At 38.6% G+C, this 22,805-nt stretch overlaps 2 protein-coding genes across 2 annotated transcripts in view; one reads left to right on the top strand and one right to left on the bottom strand.

The window, feature by feature from the left end:
• The window catches only part of gnaz (guanine nucleotide binding protein (G protein), alpha z polypeptide), a 33,850-nt gene extending 25,099 nt beyond the window's left edge, over positions 1 to 8,751 (bottom strand). Inside the window, exon 1 of the mRNA XM_024299762.2 lies at positions 8,459 to 8,751. The gene's annotated coding sequence lies outside the window, so the exon portion shown is untranslated. The remainder of the gene's footprint in view (positions 1 to 8,458) is intronic.
• Positions 8,752 to 19,247: 10,496 nt separating this feature from the next.
• The window catches only part of sppl3 (signal peptide peptidase 3), a 34,696-nt gene continuing 31,138 nt past the window's right edge, over positions 19,248 to 22,805 (top strand). The window contains exon 1 of the mRNA XM_024299488.1: positions 19,248 to 19,853. Within this exon, the coding sequence (XP_024155256.1) occupies positions 19,828 to 19,853 (26 nt within the window). The 5' untranslated portion in view covers positions 19,248 to 19,827. The remainder of the gene's footprint in view (positions 19,854 to 22,805) is intronic.

The following is a 22,805-nucleotide window of genomic DNA, read 5'->3' as shown; positions in this document are numbered from 1 at the left end:
ATTATATCTCTGTCTTACTGATAGTTATTGATGTTATTTAAAAGGGCATTTGTCCTCTGAAGTCCCTCTGGCAAATCATCATACAGTTCATGCACATTCTGTAAGAAAAAAAAAACTCTCACGTGGTTTATGATCATCTCCTCATCGCTTATGTTCCTCTATTTAAAGGCAGCTTTTGAATAGCTTAACTCCAGGTTTCTGGTAGAGACGGGACGCCAAAAGGCAAGGCTGTCCAGGAGGTTAAGTCAATAGCCTCTTCCTGGATTCTAGATGAATGATTTGTATAATAATCCCAGGAAAAAAAGGAGGGTAATCTCTAAATCTGTGAGTTCTGCAATAGTGTTGAGATTAAGCTGCTGTTGAATATTACTGTAATCAAACTTTTTTTGTTTAATGGTTTTGAGTTTCGTGTTTCTGGGAAATTCCATACACGATGATTGGAAAACACCGAATGTGTTGACTCCAAACATGATCAGAAATAAGCAGAGGAAGAAAAAAAATTCCACAGACAGACAGGAAGAGCCTGTAAAGAAGACCAGATGGACAGACGCTATTAATTTCAGCGATGCCACTGGAGCTGTCAGGAAGCAACACATCTGTGAGGACATCCACAACAATCAATACATGTGCTTTACTCGCCTGCTGCTGTCTTCAACAGTTTATCGAACAAACTCAAAGACAAGAAAACACCATGATATTCATGAGATTAACCGGTTTATTCAGGAGTTAACTAGCTGGTGATGATAAAGATTGTCTAGGTTTAAAAAAAAAAAAGATTTTGCCTTGCAAATGACAGCACATGTAACACAAAATCTGGCAAACGGGTGTAGCGGCAATCTAATCCTCTTTGAAATAAACATGCCTGTTGGCATCTTTTTACAGGCAGTGCAGTGATTTGAAATGCACCAACTGAAAGCAATTAAGGCAGATAAGTAAAATATTAAAACGCTCAAATATGTAAAAATATATGTTTTTTAATAATATGGTTTCTAAAGATATTTGCATTTGTCACATAAGCTTACTTTTATCTAAAGAGAGGCCAGTAAAAAATATTTTGTTGTGGCCCTTCCTCCTAGAACAAGAGAAAAAATTTTTTAGAATATCAACTGTCAGCATGTTTAGATGATGTGGTCTTTTCAGGTGACTCAGACCCCATCTCTAGGGAATGTCCAATTCCATTAAGCGTTAAAGACATCTACCATGACTTTTAGCGTGGTAGAATTGTATACAATCGCAAGTAATATAGTCCAAGAGTCAATAAATTTATTCTAAGAAGCACATATTGGCTTTACTTTTTAAAGTACAGAAAAATAGTAGTTATTATCAGGTTGGATTAATTGATTTTTTAATCAAAATCTGCTGCAAAACTCTGTGATTGTTACATCTATGATTGTGACAATGTGTAGTGTGCAGAAATAAGTGACCGCATTCCATTCCAAAAATATTTCTCAAGCAAAGGAAAAAAAAAAGATTTAATAGTGGTGTGTAGTAGAAGTCAAAATAAAATCACCTGAAGCTGAAGGACGAATTATCTTTTTTTCTACAAATCTCCCACATCTGTGTCTTTGTGCATGAAAAAGAAGGTTTGGCTGCAGTGACATAAAAAGAATCTGGCTTCAAAGTGGGTGGGGTTTTATCTAAAATGGTTTGCATTTGATCAGATAGGAACAAAAAAGATTGATTTGAAATGAAAATATAGGCAAAATATAAGCTGTGGGGTAACTGTTGATCAAATCAAGGAAATCTAGGTAATTTGGGCAAAACTGTTTGTACTTTCAGTCATATATGTCTGTGCAGACTGCCAATCAATAGCTCATAAATAGTTTCCCACCAACAGTTGGAACATAAAAAGCTACGCATAAGCAGCCAAACGTGTTGATGAACCTTTGATGTCCAACAGCTCTGATGTGACAAATCTAAAAACTGAAGCAGATGGCATGAGGGTGTTTAAATGGTTCTGGCAATTTTTTAAGTCACATAATCAAAGGATTCCTATATAATGATTTAAAGTACCATAGAAACCCACATCCTGAACACGTTCTACGGTAAGATGGAACTCAAAAATTGAACAATAATAAATACAATATTGAATAATCTCCTGAAAACATATTTGTCTACTCTTAAAATGTTAGGAGCTAAACATCCTAACCTCTTAAGTGTCAGGTTGAGGAATGTCACAAGTTGTTTTCACTGAATGGGATCAGAGAGACATGAATGAGGCCACTGAGTCTCTGGCTGGAGGTCAGGGTAACATTCAGATGTTTGTGTCAATCATGCAGAGCTGTCTGGATGTTATTAAGCTACAGTGGAGCATCCTTCCAGCATGTTAAGGTTTAGAGAATTTCCGCACACATTAGCATTTCTGAGAAAAGGGTGAAGAATTCTGGTGATGTTTCCAGTTCAAACATCAGAGGAAACAGCCAGCTCACACGGACACTCATTTCAGAGCTGCAGCAAAGCACTAGTTCAAATTCTAGGCTTTTTAAATTGTTTTTTTTATGATCATTATGTGAATATTGAGTCAAAATAAATGGGTTTCTGCAGGGTTTTTTTAGTGAGCACTCTCACATTGAGTATCTTGGAGGATAATGTTTAAAAAAAGGTTTTATCAGAACTTTCTCAACACTTTGAAGCTCCGGATCTTTGTGGTTGACAAATCAAATGCTTTGATGCCCAAAGTCCAAAACCAGGGAAAGCTTGATTTAAAAAAAATTCTGTCTGTGGGTTGAGGATCAAGTTGACTCAACAAGCAGCAGTCAACAAAAGGCAAATGTGAAAAAACAAAGGGTTTATTGCAGGGTTTATTGTATGAGTTGATGTGTTTTAGGTCAATGAACTGCATTAAGTACACTTAGATTGGCTATCAGTGCAAATATTGACCACCATGTGTAGGTTGAATTACACAGAAAGGAAAGCACAATTTAGAGCAGAGATACATTTCATGCATCTGCAATTGTGGAGAAGCCACAACTAACAGGAAATCTGAAAATCCCCCCCAAAAAAACAATGTCTACGTTAAGCCGAATCTTTATGACAAGCAACTGTTTAAATGGGTCTTGTAAAATTAAAGAGAAAAATCTTGTAGACCGCAAAAAGATGGAGCTGGGAGCAATGCGAGTGGTTATATAACCCTAAGATTTTCCTTTGTGCGTATTATTCAATCAGACTGTCTTGTTTGTTTCCCTTTTTTTATTCCAACTGCATTCTGTTTGTGGCTGAGAAGAATCTCAAATCCGTTTTTAGAAGAACCCCTGGAAACAGAAGCAGGCTGAGCTTCTGTCAAAATGGAGCTCACTTCCTGCTTTGCATGAGCTTTTAAAATCCTTCGGCCGTCTTTAATGAACAATTGTATGTGAGACTTTTAGCACGCCACATTTACTGTCTGATTAGAGTGTGACAGTTTTGGATGCATGAGACAAAGAGGGAGAGGGATTGACAGAAACTCACATTCGGTTTCTTCCTGTGAACGGCACTGTCATGTGAAGTAGTACGAAGAAAAACTTGATAAGACAGATCTCGAGCAAAGATGTGATAATGGAGATTTGTCAAACAGAGACAGAAGGGCTCACATTTTAAAAGGTTAGTCTGTGAAGCACCGTGAGCCGAAATGGCTGGATCTGTAATGTTGTGGTATTTGGGACAACAAGCAGACAGTCGATTTCATGCTGTGAGCCACAAAATGGTAGATCAATGTCCCCTCAATGCCATTTGGACTGCATAAATAGGACTTATCATGTGAAACCTCTTTTAAAAAAACGATGTTTAATCTTGTTGCTCGAAATACCTGAAATGAATACATTGCTTTGAAAATACTGATAGAACAAAATTAAGTATTTCAACCCAGAAGGCCTGGCTCCGTGTGATGAGTCAGAGCTTTGTATTCGCCCCGCTCCACGTCAGACTCATGTGAGATATAGGTCGCAGGCAGAGTGCTCTTCAGCTTCATTCAACAGTTCACAGCACTTTGTATTTGTCATTTCAAACAGTTGGCTCTGGATTTTCCTTCATTTTCCAAAGCAATCCTCTTGTAACAGAGAAAGAAGCTTGTTGCTCAGATGAAGCCCACGTCTCTGGAGAAATTTGACTAGACAAGCTGGGAATCATGATTGAGCTTGTCGACGGCTTGGTGGGGAATTTCACTTACTCCTAATTGGGTGAGAGCCTGTAATGGCTTTTAGAATCACGTGGCAGGAGCCGATTGTGGACATGATGAGCAGATGGGTCAGTTAGACATAAATGTGTTGGAAACCAATGTGGAGTTAACCGTTCCAAGCTTTAGATATATCTAAAACGCGCCAAAGAAAAGCCGCCTGTTCATTATGAACGCCACTCATGTTGAGTGATACTTGGAATACTAACCGCACAGTCATAGCTACTAAACCCTTATTTGGTTTCACAACAGTTTGTTCAAAATTTCATGTTTGCCATCTCTGACGTGCAGGCTTCGGAGAAACATGCCTGCATGCTGCACACATGTGAGGACACCACTCATTCATCCGCACGAACAATGGCGGCCAGTGTTCCTCTGTCTGTAGTCCTGCAGAACAGTCGGTTGTTTAGCGGGTGGGGATGGGTTGTGGAGGTCTCTGTGTGCGAGATGCTTTTTGGTGATAATGCTTCGTTTACTGCTCCTGATCTCAGTGGCTGCATTCCCTCCTCTCCAATCCAGCGGGTCACACTGAGTCACAAGGCCAGTCATCGATGACAATGGCATGTTTGTGCGCAGCCTGAGCTATGGGCAGGCTGTCTGATGGGAAGGAATAAGATGGCACAAGGTGGACAAGAGTGCGATCGCCCCATGTGTGATTACAAGTCACACCATCTTCACAAAGAGACGTGCATTTCCGAAACAGAGGAAGCTAGTGTCTTCAGTTTTTTTTTTCTTTTAAACATACATTTACTCTCACGCCACGCCAGTATTATCATATCTGTGTTTTGACGGATAAGATTTTTTTTGCGACAGAAGGAAATTGTGGGTAACAGACACTTCAACCCACAGACTTGATCAGCAGTTGACTGGAACAGGAAAAGGAAATAAAAAAAAAAGGTCTCACACTGCAGATGACACAACCGCCATTAAACATAGCCGATATCTCAGGACAGTGGAGACTACATGAGAAGAAGCTGCTTGGATTTTTATCACACTTCTTAACTAATCTCGCAGTAATCTGAAATGTTGCGTGTCTGATGGACAAATTGAATTAAGAGCGTTTATTGGGAAACATTGTTCAGAAAGCCGGCAGCATCTGGACAGGACTGTAAAGGTTATTTACAAAGACCAACTGTGTTTTACTGGGGTTTTCTGGGAAACCGTATTTCATATTAAAACCAGCCTCTGTATGCTAAAATGCTTTCGTTGTTATGACCTAATCCTGCAGAAGTCTACACAGGTATTCATATGCAACTACAAGTTTATGTGTAAGGCTTTTAAAATTTCCTATGCAACGCTTGTAACCAGTGCAGAGCGCTGCAGCACTCCCCCATCATCCCCCTCCCTCTTCACCACCTCCTTGTTGTCATATGACTGCTGTTATGTGTGTGCAACCGAACACAAAGTTGCTCTGTTAGTCTCCCTCTGCTCTGCCCTCTCATCACTCCGATTTGAGTGCTGGAAATAAGGCCCTCTCACTTGCCCGGACTCAGGAAAACACACACATCCCTGTGTGTGACGACCAGCAAAGATTAGAAATGAGGGCAAAGAGAAAGCCAGGGATGAATTGAGCCCATGTTGTTTTATGTAACACACACACAAAAAAGATAACTTAATCCTTGCTGGCACATCCACCGCCCTCAGACCGGGTTCGATTCAGCTGACGGGCCTCCTCCCTGATGCTGTTAAGTAATTTATTAGTCCTGTCTACATCAGTGCCGGTCTCAAAGAAATGGCTGCCAAAAAGTGTCCGTGTGAAGATGACACTTTGTCCCGCTACCTGGTTGGAATTAAAGACCCAAAATAAACATGAATGCTGAGCCAGCAAGCTCAGTCAGAGCATCTAAACAAACAAAAGCAAACACATGGTTCCCAAAAATATAAATCATCACTGTGGTTTATAGTTTCCACGTGTCTTTGTGTCACTTCCTGCAACAATAATGAGATATAAAATAATTTTAGAGTCATAGCATTTCTGTTTTTTCACAAATTCATAATCTTACAAAGGAGGCTGTCCCAGGATTGTATCTAAGCCCTTGTGGCACCCACTTGAAAAGACCTGAGTTTAACTGTCCTAGTTGGAGGTTTTTACTCACCTACAAGGTTAAAAGTGGCTTCAAGTGCACTGGATGTGGACAAGAACAGCTACCTCAACAGCCACTGTCACTTTAAAAAGCCAAGACTGTCCCTGCTGTCCCCTGCTGTTATGTCACCCAGTGGAACTGATGTAGCAAGTAACAAAAGAGGTGGAAGGAGGTCAACTCAGCAGAAGGTTTGCCACTGTATTGTTCCAATTGTCGTGTGAGTCAAGCATTTTAGGCTGCAGTTGGAACAAAAATATAAAAACACTTTTGCACCTTCTTTCATTTAATTCTATTTCCTTTGCAGCATCACGTTCAAAATATCAGGATGTGATGCCATCTTTCAGTGTTTGTGCTTGTGTGCCTGAAGCCTGCTAAGAGCTGTTAAATTTTAGAAAATGTGTCATTAGTGACCCCTGACGTGTTTTTTTAATGATATAGAGAGAAAATTTGCATAAATAAAAGACATGAAAATTTGACTTGCAAACCCCACCTATCTAAGATAGGCTCCAGCAACCTTGCAAAAGACAAAAGATGGATATGAAGATATCAATGAGTTTGCAGGACAGGTGGGAGCATTTCAGCCCCTCTGATTGTGACCTTGTGCTGTCTTCTGGCAGCAACCAACCAGTCACAGAGTTAGCAGTGACATACACCGAGAGGAGAACTGGATCAACTCTGGCTAGAACGTCAAGGGCACAATGGGAGCAACACTGTTTGCATGATAAACAGTTCTAGTTGTAAAGCCAGTTCCCATCCTGACCCAGTTTTTGCTTCCTCTGGATGACACGACAAAATGATATTTACATATAGAACAAATGTGGATGCATTTCATCTGGGATGGCTTCAGTCAGGCTCTGCTGAAAAACTATGAGTGTTATGTAATGATTCGGAAGTACATGCAGCAAAGTGTGAAAAATATGCTTGTTGTGAGTATAATATAAAAATATATTTCTGAGTAGTTTTATTAATTCTAAGTAACTTTGTAGAGGTTTTCAGAAAAGGTCTCCACCTCATTCGCCTGTTGGAAAAAGAAAGGTGTGGCAGCGACGTGAACTTGTCCGAATTCATGGGTCCACTGTTGGAATTACCCAAAAATCCATTCATTTCTCACAGGCTCAGAAACGCACTGTTTCAACCACCATGAAATTGCCAACTCCACCCCCTCTCCCCTCACACACACCCATACAACGCTCATCCATCCAATCTGTGCCAAATCTTCCTTTTCCTTCTTTCTCCCTCTTGCTCTCTGCTGCATCAACCTCCGCCCCTCTGCCCCATCTGCCTCCCTACTGTTAACCCCCCCTAGCCTCTCAACCGCTGCCTGTACTAGCTGTCTGTTTTTCCTCCCTGTCACACAAACACACATGTGGTGTACACAAATACACATGCGCTCCGAATGCCACACAAATAAAATCCCCACCCCACCCGCTGAAAATTAAATACATTAAAGCAGCTCTCGAAGATAGGCAGGGCTGTCGGGACCGAAAATGCCACAATCGCCCCGTTTCGCCTGCTGAGTAATGCCCACCCTCTGCTGTGCCCCCGTTCCCCTGCCTTACAGTACATTCATGATCAGACAGAGACAGCTGGACACGCATAAACCACACAAATCCCTGTTCAAAATTGAGATTATTAATTATGCACATTTACTCTGTGGAACAACAAACAGCAAGTCCTGCTGCCAAAATCTAGCATGTTCCTGGTCACACTATGTGCTGGCTACTCTCTCCTGCAGAGCTGTTCGTACATCTGCTGCACCTCGTCCACATTCAGCATCTTGTGAAGCCAGTTGTAAGAACTGAGCACCTGATCGCTTGTGATGGCGGTTTTACTCTCTCTTCTGGCCTGGACAGAGCCCAGGCAGCACTGAGACACACACACACATGCATCTTTGCTGCATCTTCCTCTCATCCTACATACAGCAGGTATACGGACCGAGCGCTGGATTCGGATAAAAGGGGTTCTATAGGAATCGAGGATGCTCCAGGGAGGTGATGAGTCAAATTGCAAGCGTAAGATAGCAGCGTCCGTTGGCACAGAGCTAACAGGGTGGAGGAGGGGATTGGACAGGCTTGCCTGCCTTGCCTTAGTGGCATCTCTGAAAATCACCTTCCTCATTTATTTGGTAAAGCCTCCACCCGTATGGTTACAGTGATTTCCCACCCTGCAGACTCCATCCTCAGCCACCCCCTGGAAAAAGAAGAGTGAGAAGAGCCAGGCTTACCGTGTTCACGAGCCAGCATCCACAAAGGATACTGCAGACAAGCCCTTGCAGGGGTAGAAAGGCTCCGTGCAATCCACCTTTAGTCGCACAGCTTCATCTCTTCATATTCACAGGATGTCACCCTAACAGGAACACGTCTCTCTCTGACTGCGAGTCTCTCGGCAGCCCTCTTTCTGTGTCTTTTTAACGCCTGTGTTTCTGTATCCTCTCTTGTTTGCTCCAAGGCAGTTGAGACACTGCAGCGATGGGGGTGGAGGGTGTGTATATATGTGTGCGTGTGTTTGAGTGTGTCAGAGACACAGAAAGAGAGAGAGAGAGGGAGTACAGGGCAGAAATGGAAGGAGGAGTCAGCAGCCACGGAGAGACGAGAGAGGGGGGAACGGTCAGGATTAAATCAGGAGAGTAGTAGAGAGAAAAGAGGGAAAACAGGCTTTGATGGCTGCAGCATCTAGAGTATCTCTGTGTCATGGCATTAAATATACATTGATTGTTAAGGAAGCTGAGCCCTGCTGGTTGGAACGGAGGCAAAATAGCACTGCTCCTTGAGGGTGGAATACGCTCTATGACAGCCCAGATCAGGATTGACAGTGATTTCATTGATGACTGAAAAAAAACACATACTAGATAGGAAGAGAGGAGGAGGAGGAGGAGGAGGAGGGGACTGGACCGAGGAGGACAGGAAGGGAGGGGGGAAATGACGACAAAAGAATGGGAGGGGGATTGGACGGTGGTGTAATGTGCTGTTTCCGTGCCAACTGTTTCTGTGACAGTGGGACCGATTCCTTTATTGCTATTGGCCATGACCAGGAATTGATAGAGGCTTTGGCAAATAAGGCAGCCTGCCAAAGGGTGTGTAAGGGTGGTTCCTCTCTAGTGCATCTTCTTCTGCATAATTTCACGAAAGAAAAATAAACAAATAAATATATAAGAATAATTTGACATGCAGAGGATTTGCGCCTGACTGTGCACAAACCCGATCTCACGGCTGCATCTCGATGCTCTGTCGTTACACATGCCGCCACTGTGTAAAGAGACTCCTCCCTTATTTACAACACACACATGCCCAAAACACACACTGTCCAGCATGAAAAATCCCCCAGATCAGCTTCAGGGTGTGTGGTGTAATGCTATTGCCAGGACACCAACCCTGGTGTTACGATCTATGAGATAATTAATCGGCTAAAGGCCAGAGCAAGTACACATCTGGTGGGAGTGAACATTTTGCATCTTTCTGACCTTTCATCTGGGCCTTTTTTTTCTGGCAAGCAGGTGGTGTATTGTTCCCAGCGTTTCTTAGTGACACTTCCCCTTTTGTTTTTATTGGTATTGCTTCATTTAGCACACAGTAACCACCTTTAACACTAAGGGCCATTTGTTTCCTCTTAAGTGGGTGTTTAATACAGCTAGAAGTTCAGAAGTGCCAAGGGAATTAACAGTTCAACCCCTTTTTTCTTTAAGATCATACAAATCTGAGAAAATGTTTCCACTGTGCTTCTAGTTATTCTGGTTTTGCTAGCATTATTTTAGCATATAATAATGTCCTATTATAAAAGGAGACAAATCTATAAGTATAAAGTTAGCATATGCACACTAATTTTGCTTTAAAATCCCTCTCCAATCATCTTTTGATCTATTCTTTTTTAATAATGATTACCGTATTTTCCGAAGTATAAGAAGTGACTTAATTGTGTGTTTTTGTTTTTTTAGACACAAATAGGTTAATATATTTGTTATTTTCCCAGTAAATACTGGTTGTCCTTTAGCTGTTGTTTCCTCCAACAACTACTAGAGGGCGCTGCATCTGAATATAAGTATTTGCTACTGACAGTGGCAGAAGAAGTGTCGTCTTATACGCTTTTAAGACGACACTTATATGCTACTCATACTCCACAGCGACTTATATATGGTTATCTTTTTCTTGATTAGACACTTTTTTTAGCTGAAGTAAGCCTGCTCCTTCCCAACATCCATCTGTTTACGTGCTCTCCCGTTATCTTACATCCCCTCCACAATCACAATTTAACATTACCGGTGCAAAAAAATGACAAGCAATATTACAGCTATCCAGGCGTACAGTTTTTAGCCTGATGACAGCTCAGACCAGGAAAACGAAGACATATTTGTTACAAGCCTTTTACTATGTCATTTTTTGTCTGATTCACAATGATTTGAATAAAGAAATTCAACAGAAACACAATTTTAATCTTAATTTTTAAGTCCTCCATCATGAGAAAAATCCTACACAAACAAAAACACCAAGAACACGATTCTCATCGCAGTGGCTCTTTAAAAAAAAGTTTCATCATCCCCAAAATGAGTAAAAACATCTTTTGGATGTGATGTATATAATCTAACTTTGAACAATTTGAGTTTTACTTTTTTTGACAATTCCCTTTATAAGAATTTGCAGCACCTATAAAGAAGGGAGAACTGCAACAAGAAAAACAAATATCCCGGAGCTCTGTGAATCATCAATGACCATCAAGCATTTCTTTACTTGCTTTCTATGCATTTCGGGAAGTGATCTTAGAATTTCACTTTCAAAGCACAGCGGGGTTCGTTCTCCAGCTGCATGTCTGACTTCACACTTCATGCACTGCAGAGCAGCTGTCTCCTGGGAGAGCCTGGAAAGTAACGCTAGCAAAACCAAAGTTGCACAGATGTTTTTAAAACATTATCCTCCTCAAGAAAAATCACTGATTATAGTAAATGTAAGTAAAACTTGTTCTATTTCCTGGTGAACATGATTTTTAATTAAATTAGTCTTTATTTCTGAAAATCTGCATGTTTTTTGAGACTTTTGTCCCTGTAAACGTTTCTCTGTGCATCCTTTTCACCTTCCGCCACCCTTTTTGTTTCTCCCAGATTGTCTCTGTGCCTCTCCCAGCTTCCCGGCTCCCTAATCCTTAATCCTGTGGAAATCGGTCAGGCAGAATGAGCCAGCTTTGATCAGGCTCTCATATCACGCCTGCTAACAGTGTCAGCGCACCCGGATCCCAAAGAACCCTGGAACCCAAGGGGGGAGCTTCAAACAGCCGTTCACCCTCTGACTCTGCTTGAGAGCAAGGGGAAGCGGAGGCTGCAGTGTTCCCGACTCAACTGCCAGCTATACAGACTCTTACATAAGTCTCCTTTTTTCTAAATTCAGCAAAGATTTTCATTATGACTTGTTTAGCTATGATGACACCTGCACTTTTTCTCGTGAACTAAGCTTTCTGCAGGGAAAAAGAGATCAGCAACCACTTGCAACCGAGAACAGAAAACCCATATTTGGCTTTTACAGGAATGCTAAGTAAGTGTAAAAGAAAGCTGCCCTTTGTGGAGATTGTTTTAGTTTTGTGATGCATGACCAGATATAGTGCCTGGCTGAGCTAGAGGCCTGCAAAAAATGATCATGTGACACACCAAAAAAGAAACGTTTACATGTTTTAACAAAGTCAGAACATCCAAACTTAAAGGATTGACAAATTTCTCATTTACTGCAGTGCAAAATTACAACAACCTGGCATTTAATCCAAATGTTTTATAGCATATTCATTAATTATTAAATTCCATTATTGATGCCAGTTATTTACAGAGTCAAATATGTGTTATAAATAGAACTTTTACTATGATTCCAAACTGTTCTCACCCTGCTGAACCAGCGCTAATAGTACATAAAAGTTTTCCCTTCACACAGCCACATGACCTGCAGACTGCAGGGTTCTGCAGATCCACAACAACACCGAGTGCAGTCTGACCCCTGGCCCTCGCTCCCATTTAATAAGTACAAAAGTGTAATCAGGTGCTTTAAATCAGTCAGGGAAATGAAGCATTTAGCGGGATCGGGATGTGCACTGACTAATTTGTGATATGTGACTGGGTTACCTGCTACAAAGACCTGCCTTCTTTCAACAGTAATTTTTGAAGGAAAAAAAGGCAGTTCAGAAAAAAAATCACTGTTACTGAAAAATAAAAGTTTTTTTGATTTTATTTTTTATATATAAAAATAAGTAAAACTTTGCAAATGGATCTAACCCAAGAATGAACTGAATATTGTCATCTTATCCACATTGATTTGCAATGTTAATGATAAAATTGACAACAGTCCTGAGACATTTAAACAGAAATGCAAAGTTGTTATTTTAACATTTGTGGAATCCCAATAGGAGCCTTAAAAAAATTAGATCTTGTTCATTGTAATGTCAAGTTTTTGTCTTTAGGAAATGCTGACACCTAGTGGTTAAAACCATGTTCTGCACTTTTATAAGGAAACGTTTTTGTGTGAGCCAGAGGAGGAGGGACTAAACATCTTAAACCTTTGTGATTGGCTACAAAAAATCAGCAAAACAAGAATGACAGAAAAAAAAAACTGCTGAGGCATACTAAGAATAGGTTGTTGGTGTAACAGAAACAATTCATCTCGTCAGTCTGTCAACTTCATGGTGTCTTTTTTCCACTTTTTTTTCTCCAACTGGATCTGGAGGTTTGGCATCAGAATGTCCTATATTGAGTTGTGGTTGGTCAAATCTAGAAATCGAAACAGATGAGAACACAAAGAGAGAGAACTTCTGATGGAAATCTACACAATAAGTAAAGAAGAAGTCTGAGTTGGGATGCCTTTTTTAAAATATAATATTAAGCATCACAGCAGTTATATCTTTCAAGGAAATTGTAACTTTAGAGAATTTAATTTAAACTGAACATTAACATGATAGAGACAACAAATCATTAAATCAACAGAATAATGTTTCGTAAAAGAAATGTATTTGTTTTTTTTTTCAGTAAAAAGCTGCTTCTTTTAGTTTTTTATAGGAGAGGTTGTATTTTACTAATGTTTAATCTTTTTTTTTTATTAGACTACTAAACTTAGGTTAAATGTAAAATGTTTTTTCAAAGCCAAACATAATTACCTTCAGAACAGAGACAGGAAAAAATAATCAAAATAAAATCACATTTTGTTGATTAATAAACTAAATTAAACTTTCCTCAACTGAATCCAAATCAATTTTATTAATAGATTTAGCGGTAGCCCTACTTTTCAGTAATATAAGTGATATAATCTAATTTGAGGGATAACTTGTAAAGTGTACACACTTCCATGAGTACAGAAATGTAAAAAAAAAATCATTGTGTATAGTAGTTTTTTTGCATTAAACTTGTGTCATGTGGGTAAATATTTTTGTTACAAACAGAGAGCTAAAACCTTATTTAATGACTGGCGTGGTGATGAGTACATGGCGTTGTTGGCCTGCTGGAAGTTGTGCAGCTCAACATACGGCAGGAGCATTTAGCATCCCAGTAACCTCATCAGAGCATGCGTGTGCTTGCGACCATTTTGTCTGTTTCCTCAGAAACCAGCTCATTTATATATATATATAAATTCTAAACTTTAAATTCTAAATTCTGAAGTCTAAATTTAAAATTTTAAACTTTAAATTCTAAATTCTATGTTCTAAATTTTAAATTCCAAATTCTAAATTCTACATCCAAAATCCAAAGTTCTAAATTATAACTTCTAAATTCTAAACTTTAAATTCTAAATTCTGAATTCTAAATTATAACTTCTAATTCTAAACTTTAAATTCTAAATTCTGAATTCTAAATTGTAAATTTTAAACTTCAGTATTTAGAATTTAAAGTTTAAAATTTACAATTTAGAATTCAGAATTTAGAATTTAAAATTTAGAACATAGTATTTAGAATTAAGTTAGAATTTAGAACTTTGGATTTTGGATGTAGAATTTAGAATTTGGAATTTAGAATTTAGAACATAGAATTTAGAATTTAAAGTTTAAATTTTTAAACTTAAACTTCAGCATTTAGAATTTAAAGTTTAAAATTTACAACTTAGAATTCAGAATTTAGAATTCAAAGTTTAGAATTTAGAAGTTATAATTTAGAACCTTGGATTTTGGATGTAGAATTTAGAATTTGGAATTTAAAACTTAGAACATAGAATTTAGAATTTAAAGTTTAAAAATTTAAATTTAGACTTCAGAATTTAGAATTTAAAGTTTAAAATTTACAATTTAGAATTCAGAATTTAGATTTTAAAGTTATATATAGTTATATATATATAAATGGGCTGCACGGTGGCGCAGTGGTTAGCGCTCTTGCCTCACAGCGAGAAGACCCCGGTTTGACTCCCGGCTGGGACCTTTCTGTGTGGAGTTTGCATGTTCTCCCCGTGCATGCGTGGGTTTTCACCAGGGACTCCAGCTTCCTCCCACCGTCCAAAAACATGCCTCATAGGTTAATTGGTGACTCTAAATTGCCCCTAGGTGTGAACAGGTGTGTGATTGAGGCCCTGCGACAGACTGGCGACCTGTTCAGGGTGTACCCCGCCTTCACCCATCAGTAGCCGGGATAGGCTCCAGCACCCCCGCGACCCCGAAAGGGAAGAAGCGGACAAGAAGATGGATGGATGGATTTTGGCTGTAGAATTTAGAATTTAAAGTTTTAACTATTTTAACTATTTTCACGAACATACATAAAAGCATTTGGTAGTCAGAGATTCTACATGTTGGTCCTCTTGAAAAGCTGACAGAGATCTGAAACGTTTTAACACAGGTCTGCTTCAGCTGTGACAGACAGAATGTGAAAGAAAACCATTTCTTGTAGGTCTTCCTCGCAAACTTTGCACAAACTATAGCTGTTTTTTTTACCCGTTCTTGTCAAGAGTTGTGATGTTTTGGGGCAGTCGCCGGGCAACATGAACTTTTGACTCCCTCAATAGATTTTCTTTTTGATGGAGGTCCAGAGAATGGCCAGGCCACTCCAGAACCCAAAAATGTTTTTCACCCAGAAACTCTTTTGTTGATGTGTTTGGGATCATTATCCTGCTGGTAATATGACACTTTTTCCCTTCAGGGACTCAAACATTTGTTACTGTGCCATTTATCTGTCTATTGCAGCCTTCAGGTAGAGTGGCTCACAAATGCATTTTTCTACAAATTGCCCCACTTAAAGAAATTCCGCGCTGGAAGATGCAGCCACGTTTCATCCTCAATGCTCTCACAGATGGAAGGAGGTTTTTGCCTAAAATCTTACCCCACGCTGGCCCCATTCATCCAATCCCTAATATTGATCAGTTGTCCCATTCACTTTGAAGAAATGCAGCCCCTAATTATGATGCTTCCACCTCCATGTTTCACAGTGGATTTGGTGAATGCAACTCAGCATTCTTCCCCTTATAAAAGAAAAAAAATACTAGATGCTTTTATACCTAAATGTTCCATTTAATTTGACCTCACCTCTTCTTAAAGAAGAAATAATAAGTCTGTAAGGGAAAGATTTCTTTGTTTGTTGGTGCTATAAGCTTTTGCACTAGTAAAAAATAAATTATTTAAAAATCAAACAAAACAATTTCATGGATTTTCTTTTCTTTTTCATACTGTCTCTCACAATTGAAACATAAATATAATAAACATGACTGACCTCTCCCATCTTTTTATTTGGGAAAACTTAAATATTTCTAACACATCCTCGTAAATATCTTGCTTCAGGTGTTTCAGTCATGTTTAAATCTCCTGTTCCTGATTTCAGTCTTTTTCTAAGTAAAATGCCAACATTATCCTGCAAAGTTACAATGAGAATTGTTTTTTTTCTTTCTGTACCTCAAACTTTCTCTAAGCTGTGGTTCACGCTCCTGCCTCACTGTGTGAAGTTAAAACCTTGGCTGTGTGGAGTTTGCATGTTTCCCCCTGTGCATGGGGGTTTTCTCCAGCACAAAAACATGTTTCATTGGTTAAAATAGTGCGCCAGTGTGTGTGTGGCTCTACAACAGACTGGTGATCTGTTCAGGGTGTACCTCAGCAGTTGTCAGGACAGGCTCTAGCAACCCTACGACTGACCGATGGATGGATTAACCTTCTTTTTACATTTAGTTGCAACACCCTGGTGCTGTTTTTCTTTTTATTTAAAGGTTTTCCATCCATCTTTTTATCTTTGTTTGGTTAAAGCCTCAGTATTTTATTGGGTGCTTCTATAAAACAAAGAAACTACTCTTCAAACTCATGTGTAAACATATCAGTTCCTTTGTTGCTAGATGTTGGACTTATCTCTGCAAAAACAGAACTTTTTACATCTATTGACTTAAACTTTTAGGATTTTTTCTTTTCTTCACTTGTTTCTGATCTTCTTTTGTCTTTTCAATTTATATTTTTAGACTTTTTATTGAAAAAAAAAAAAGAAGTGGATTTTAAAAAATCCAATCATCCGTATCACGATTGCATTTTTTCCCAGATCGGGTTCCACAAAAGTATGGTTGAATTGTATTTTCACTTTTTTTCCCCAACTGTCAGTTGTAACAACAGGTTAAACATGTCGTTGATGTTAAAGTGATAAGCAGTGTGTAATCTGAACTCTGCTTTTAACTCTGCGTCTGTGAACACCTGCAATAAATCTTTCCTGATGCTGTCTCTTATTTTTCTCTTGATCTCCAATTCAGACCTCTCAAAGAGTAAATAAATAATCAAATGACTCATATGCGAGGGTTTTACTTCGGTTTGGAACAGCATGGTCAACGTATCATGTGCTCTAAATTGCATATGGTAGTTTTGAAGATTTGTTACATCTGAGGTGCCTGTGACAACTGGGGCACTCATGACTACAAAGAACTCTTTCAATATCACATAACATCTGTTCCTTGGCTTCTCATTTAAGTGAGTGCTGGAAAGAAAAAGATGAATCTTTTTGCTTCTCTGGCCATGGAAAAGTGAACCCCACTACTAGGTCACTATAAGAATGTGGACGTTTCTCAAACTGGTTCCAGACTGGAGTCTCCCTAAAGTTCAAAAAGCAAAGACATTGTTGTAAAAGCCAAACAGCTATAGCCTTTTTTTTTAAATAAATATGAAGAATGCAATTTGAAGCTAAATACAAACTGGTAAATATCTTAGTTGTCCTTGACTTAAGGTTTTAGGTTAATGCTGCTACTATGTCTTGTGTCTGTCTCTGTTGCAGTGAACAGATTGTGCATAATCTGTAAGAAAATCAGCTCTTTGCTGACTTTGTTAATCCCAACACTCTTTGGCAAAAGGGAATCCCACTGACCCCCCCATAAACCCCAGTGGATGTTTTATCTTAGCAGAAGGACAAATTTTAATCAGTAAGTAGTAAAGTCTCAATGGGAATGTTTGATTTGCAATCACGATGGTTTGCTTAACAGTTTTTATTCCTCCAGGCAATCTAAAATTTAAATATTCAGCATTGACGAGCCAAGTCTCGGCTTTAATCTCTTTTCACATCAATATAACTGCATTACTTTATATAGGAGCTGCTTGATAATAACTCGTTTAACTCTTCAGCTTCAAAACATCTAAATATATCTGATGGGTTGTTTTCATTCTTTTTCCATTTAAAGTCTTCAGACATTAAGAGTATTTCTGTTTGTTTTTCTGGCCTCTCAGATAATTGACCAAAATGGGGATATTATGTGTCATTCTCCTCCGGTTGCTTTGTCTGTGATTTTAGGTCTGCTGAGTAATGGTAGTGTGTTGTTCAACAGAGAATCGTCCATTAGACTGAGCAAAATCAGCTGAACAGTGAATAGAATTGTGTTTTTGTTCACTACTTATAGCTGTGAGCTTTATTTCTTTTCATTTCTGGCATAGATTATTTCTAATAACCATTGATATGTGCAAGTCCTGGCGTTTTATAGCCTTATTATATGCCTTTTTAAAATTAGATTTTTTTTTTTAAAAACCCACGGCAATCATATAAAAAGCATTCCAGTGTTTTTTATAATTATGATGTTTTCAGTCAAAATCAAAAACCTGTGTTGTTTTCTTGGTCATCGTTTTTGCAGAGCGGCAGGAGTTCATTAGAAATTTGTCTCGGAACTGTGGCCGGAAATGTTTGTAAGCCTGCACTGATTTCCCATCATACCTTTGTTAACGCTATCGAGAAAAAGAACAAGGTAAATGGATATTTTTGTCTACAAATGGATGCAGAGAGCTTGTGGCCTGCCAGTTGTAGTTTGTACGTAACAACTGCAAGCTTTTTCGAAAGGCTTTTTTTCCCGTCTGGCCTTGATATAACACAATTTGAATTAAAAAAATAACTCAGAAACACAGTTTTAATCTTTTTTTTATTTTTATACATCCTGCATCATAAGAAAAAAATGCTACCAGAAGATGTTAAAAAAATCAAAAACATAATATTTTTCGAATGGGTCTTTAATATTACAGCATTCTATTTTTATTCTATTTTTTTTTTTAAGAATCACATTATCTTTGTATTCTCGTTGGTCACTGTTTGTGTAAAAACAGAAAAGAAAAATGAATTAACTTTGTATTAAATTCGGTGTAAGTCTTTAACTCACAGTGAATTTAGGGATATGGCAACTAATTTATAATAAAGTAGAAATCCACCCGTAAAAGGATAAATGAGCATTATAAATGATAAATGAGCATTATAATATTAAAAATGTAAAATTTATTTTATCCTTTACTTTAAAATACTAAAGGACTCTCCAAAAATAAAACAAGTGTATTAATGTTTTCTATGGTTTACCTACCTAGTGACAGTTGTTCTGGTGAGTTGACCTCACTGTGTTGATGTGCATTGTAACCTACTTTCTGTGTGTGCTGACTCGGGGCATTCACACTCCAGAGAATGGATACACTCATTTAAATGACCTGATTGTAGACGTAATCAACAGGCTAGTCCAAAAACTTAAAAACACCAATGATGGTTATATATATGCTTTCAAGTTGAAATAAAAAAATGGTTCCAGAAATATTTTATTTTTTCATGAATTAAATATAAATATAATGTGACCATTTTGGTGACGTTCTGGCTTTAACCGGAGGTGTGTGTGATGAGCTGCAACCCTGCCAGCTGAAGAAAACCCATTACAAGCGTTTTCAGTGCGTGAGTGCGCGTCGTACTTGTAAACCTCTACAGCAGGGCGATTTTGCGCGTTCCCGTGAACTCGGCATCGAAAACAAAGCTGAACGTCTTCCATATCAGCTAGGGGAGCAGGCGAGAGGATCATCCGAATTTATTCTGGAAACACCAGACAGAATATGGATTTACAGTGGGTGTAGCATCGTAGGAGACCGAGCCTTCTCGGCTGGGTGACGGCAGGACTTTAGCAAAATCGACGAAAAATACCATCTTTATCCCTTTTTTCTTCTTCTCGGGGTGCTTTGTCTTGTCCAACTAACGATAGCAAACCATCATTCTCCTTTCAATTGCAACAAATTCAGCTAGTGATCACTAGCTGCTGCCGGGATGTATCACCATGTTATCACCTAAAAGGGATAACTAGAACGTCGAATTTCGACAGGAAAAGAAGGAACCCTCTCCTAGGTCCCAACGGGTTGCCACCGGGACGTGATTCTGTGTTAGCCACAGCCGCGGAACCAACTCTTTTCGGCGATATGGCGGAGCAAGGCTACTCATCTTGGTGAGTGCGCACAGCCGTCGCGCTACCGACTGGTAGTCGCTACCTAACGTTAGCCTATGCTACTGCTATCTATGGCTACATTAGGTCACTAACCCAGTTCTTTTATTTATGTCCGTGTACATAGATATTTGGACTTGTCTCGTCGACGGTTTCGAGTGTCAGTCTTTTAAGCAAAAGCATTCAAACCCCCCATATATTCCCCCCTGCATCTCAAGATACTTGTTCTTAGCTAACTTTATCTTGGCCGGTTAGCTAGCAAAGGCTAACGCTTTGCTATCTGTAATCAACTGCGGTCAAATGATGCTATTGTGGGTGAACGCTGTGTAGCTAGCAGTTTTTGTACTGATAGGTTTGTTTGGTAACTACGTTTCTTAGGTGGTCGTTTAATCTGTATTTCGTGAAAATGCAATTTATGGGCCAATTAAATGATTTAGTTGAAAAAATAAAGTTCTTATTGGGAAGAACAGATACGTTTGCCACACCAGTACATTAGCCAATTAGCTGGCTAGCATTCATCGGCGCACAATAACAAAGGTTTTGCTAAACTACCATCGTATTATGTTTATGTAGTGTAACTCGTATTAGGGTTTTGCCTTTTAAAATTTGTAAATCCATACGTAAAGTTTAGCATTAGCTGTTTTCACCCATATGTGTGGTTGGTACGATAAACGTAGAGAAAAAATATACATATGAATTGCGATGTTTGTATTAATGGAAATTAACGCTATCGAGGCCTAGTTGTAAATTATGACACAGGTTGTATTTTTAAACACTTTTTAAGGGAATCTTGCGACACATCTATTTAATCCAAAACAAACAACTGATAGAGGAGGAAGCTTGTTTTATGGAAACCGATAGTTGACATACTGCTCTCAATCTGTCAAGTGTTTATATGCTTGATGGGTTTTTTTTTTTTCTGTATCGACGTTACCCAACATCCATTTAAATAATTTTAACATTAAAATGTCGCTTTTAGTTCGCTTCTTGGAGATTCAAAAAATAAACATTTCAGTCACTGTTTGACCAATGTGGCTAAGTCTTAGTTCTATTTTTGTTCACGTAGCCAACCAAACAAAATTTGAGGAACAAGCTAAATAAAACTTGAATTAGTCTACAAAATAAGGCTTAAGCTTAGTTGTTTTCGCATATAATTTGCATAGCAGTTGGCCATAATTTTGCCTGTAAAGTGCACCTTTAAGTTTATTACACATTATCTCTTTGGCTTTGCAAAATGTAGGTCAAAGTAAAGCTGTAATGACATTAATTTTTGACTGTCAGTGTGTGGCAATGTGGCATCAGCTATGAACAGTCAGACTCATTGTCTGACATTGTTAGCTGACATTGGGGACTAAATATGCTTTTACACCTAGAAGAAAACTTGTCCAGTGTATATGTTAATATTTCCCCTCATTTTATACATTTATATATATTTTTATTTTGTCAGATATACATTCTTGTTTGATGTTATTTGGTTCTACTAAACTACCTAGAGTTCATCATTTGACAATTGTTTAAAAAAAACATTGCACTCTGTTTCTTTTTACATCAATTTAACCATTCTTGCATTGTCTATGCTTTGAAGTTACAATAATGGGATAGTGAGTGTTTATTATCTCTACATAAATACCAACTACATCATGCATGAACAACGCAGACTTTGATTGTCACAGTCTCCAAACTCCTCTGCCTTCACAGCTACTGACTTGAGACACCTGTTCCAGATAATCAACAGTGAATAGGGCAAGGGCAGTAACCATCAAGGCCTGGAGTTTTCCCTCTCTTGACCAAACATTGTTAACCATAGTTGTGACTGCAGTCTATTGAGAGCACCTCTATGTGGGCTGTACGCTTTGTATTGTGTTTTCACAAAATACTTCCAGAACAAAACCATAAATAGTTGTTGAAAATAAAGTGGTTGTTCACAAAACTGGATCAGAGGGATGAATGCACGTATATTAGACACAGATGAAAGGTACATCTGTAAAAAAAAAATTCTAATAATAGTTTTCATTCTTATCTGTTGTGTCAAGATAACCAGATTTCAAATGAACGTGATGTTACTATTATGAAAGACAACGACAAGTATTTACCACCTAACTTTCCTGAAGAATTGAACTGTTATTTGTATTTGTATTCAGAAGTACACAGGAAGACACCATCCATTGTGTCCTTTGCTGCACCAAAAATAGTCAGAGGAGCTTCTGAGAGGAATGGCAAAGTAAAGTCATGTTGGTTTGTAATATTGTTTTTTTCACTCTAGCATTGGTGACTACACAGTATTCTGATCCATATTGCAATAACAGTATAATTTGACATACATTAGCAAATATCAAGACAAAAAAAATCTCTGCAATTGTTTTATTTAAATAAAAATCAACATAAGTTATACTGCAAGTTATCCAGTGTGGGTCCTTAGGCAAGACCGTTCACGATACTACCTAACACTTGCAGCATTTACACGTGCAAAATGTCCTCGATCCGATTAGATTAGAACTGTGCACATGGCCCTGAAAAAAATTATAAGGTTGTAACAAACATTTCCATGTGTTGCACGGACTGTCTAAAATATCGGAAATGGTCGTAGAAGAAGAAACGGCGAGTTCCGTTATATACAAAAAAAGATGCTGCAAAGATGATACCCTGAATATGCTTTCATTTTTATTAATAATATTTTTAAGTGACTGTTGGCTCATAATTTTCTAAATCCTTGCAGCATTACGAGACTTGGCTGCAAGTAAAAATGTGGGAATAACATCGGCCTTTATTTTTGTCTGGTCATGGTTGGAAAGTTCAAAAAGTTGGTGAGCTCACGATATTTTTATTTTTTTTTACACGGTTTCTCAGGACTTTTCTGTGCTTGGAGCGGCATTTCCGCATTCAAAAGCCCCTCAGCCGGCTCATACCGTCCTGAAGCTGCTCGGGGAGACGGTTCTCCTGGGGGACACGGTTTTC

This window comes from Oryzias melastigma, linkage group LG12 (genome assembly GCF_002922805.2).
Source record: "Oryzias melastigma strain HK-1 linkage group LG12, ASM292280v2, whole genome shotgun sequence".
NCBI classification, from domain to species: Eukaryota; Metazoa; Chordata; class Actinopteri; order Beloniformes; family Adrianichthyidae; genus Oryzias; species Oryzias melastigma.
The sequence above is the reverse complement of the archived record's forward strand: the minus strand, read 5'-3'. Positions and strand labels throughout refer to the sequence as shown.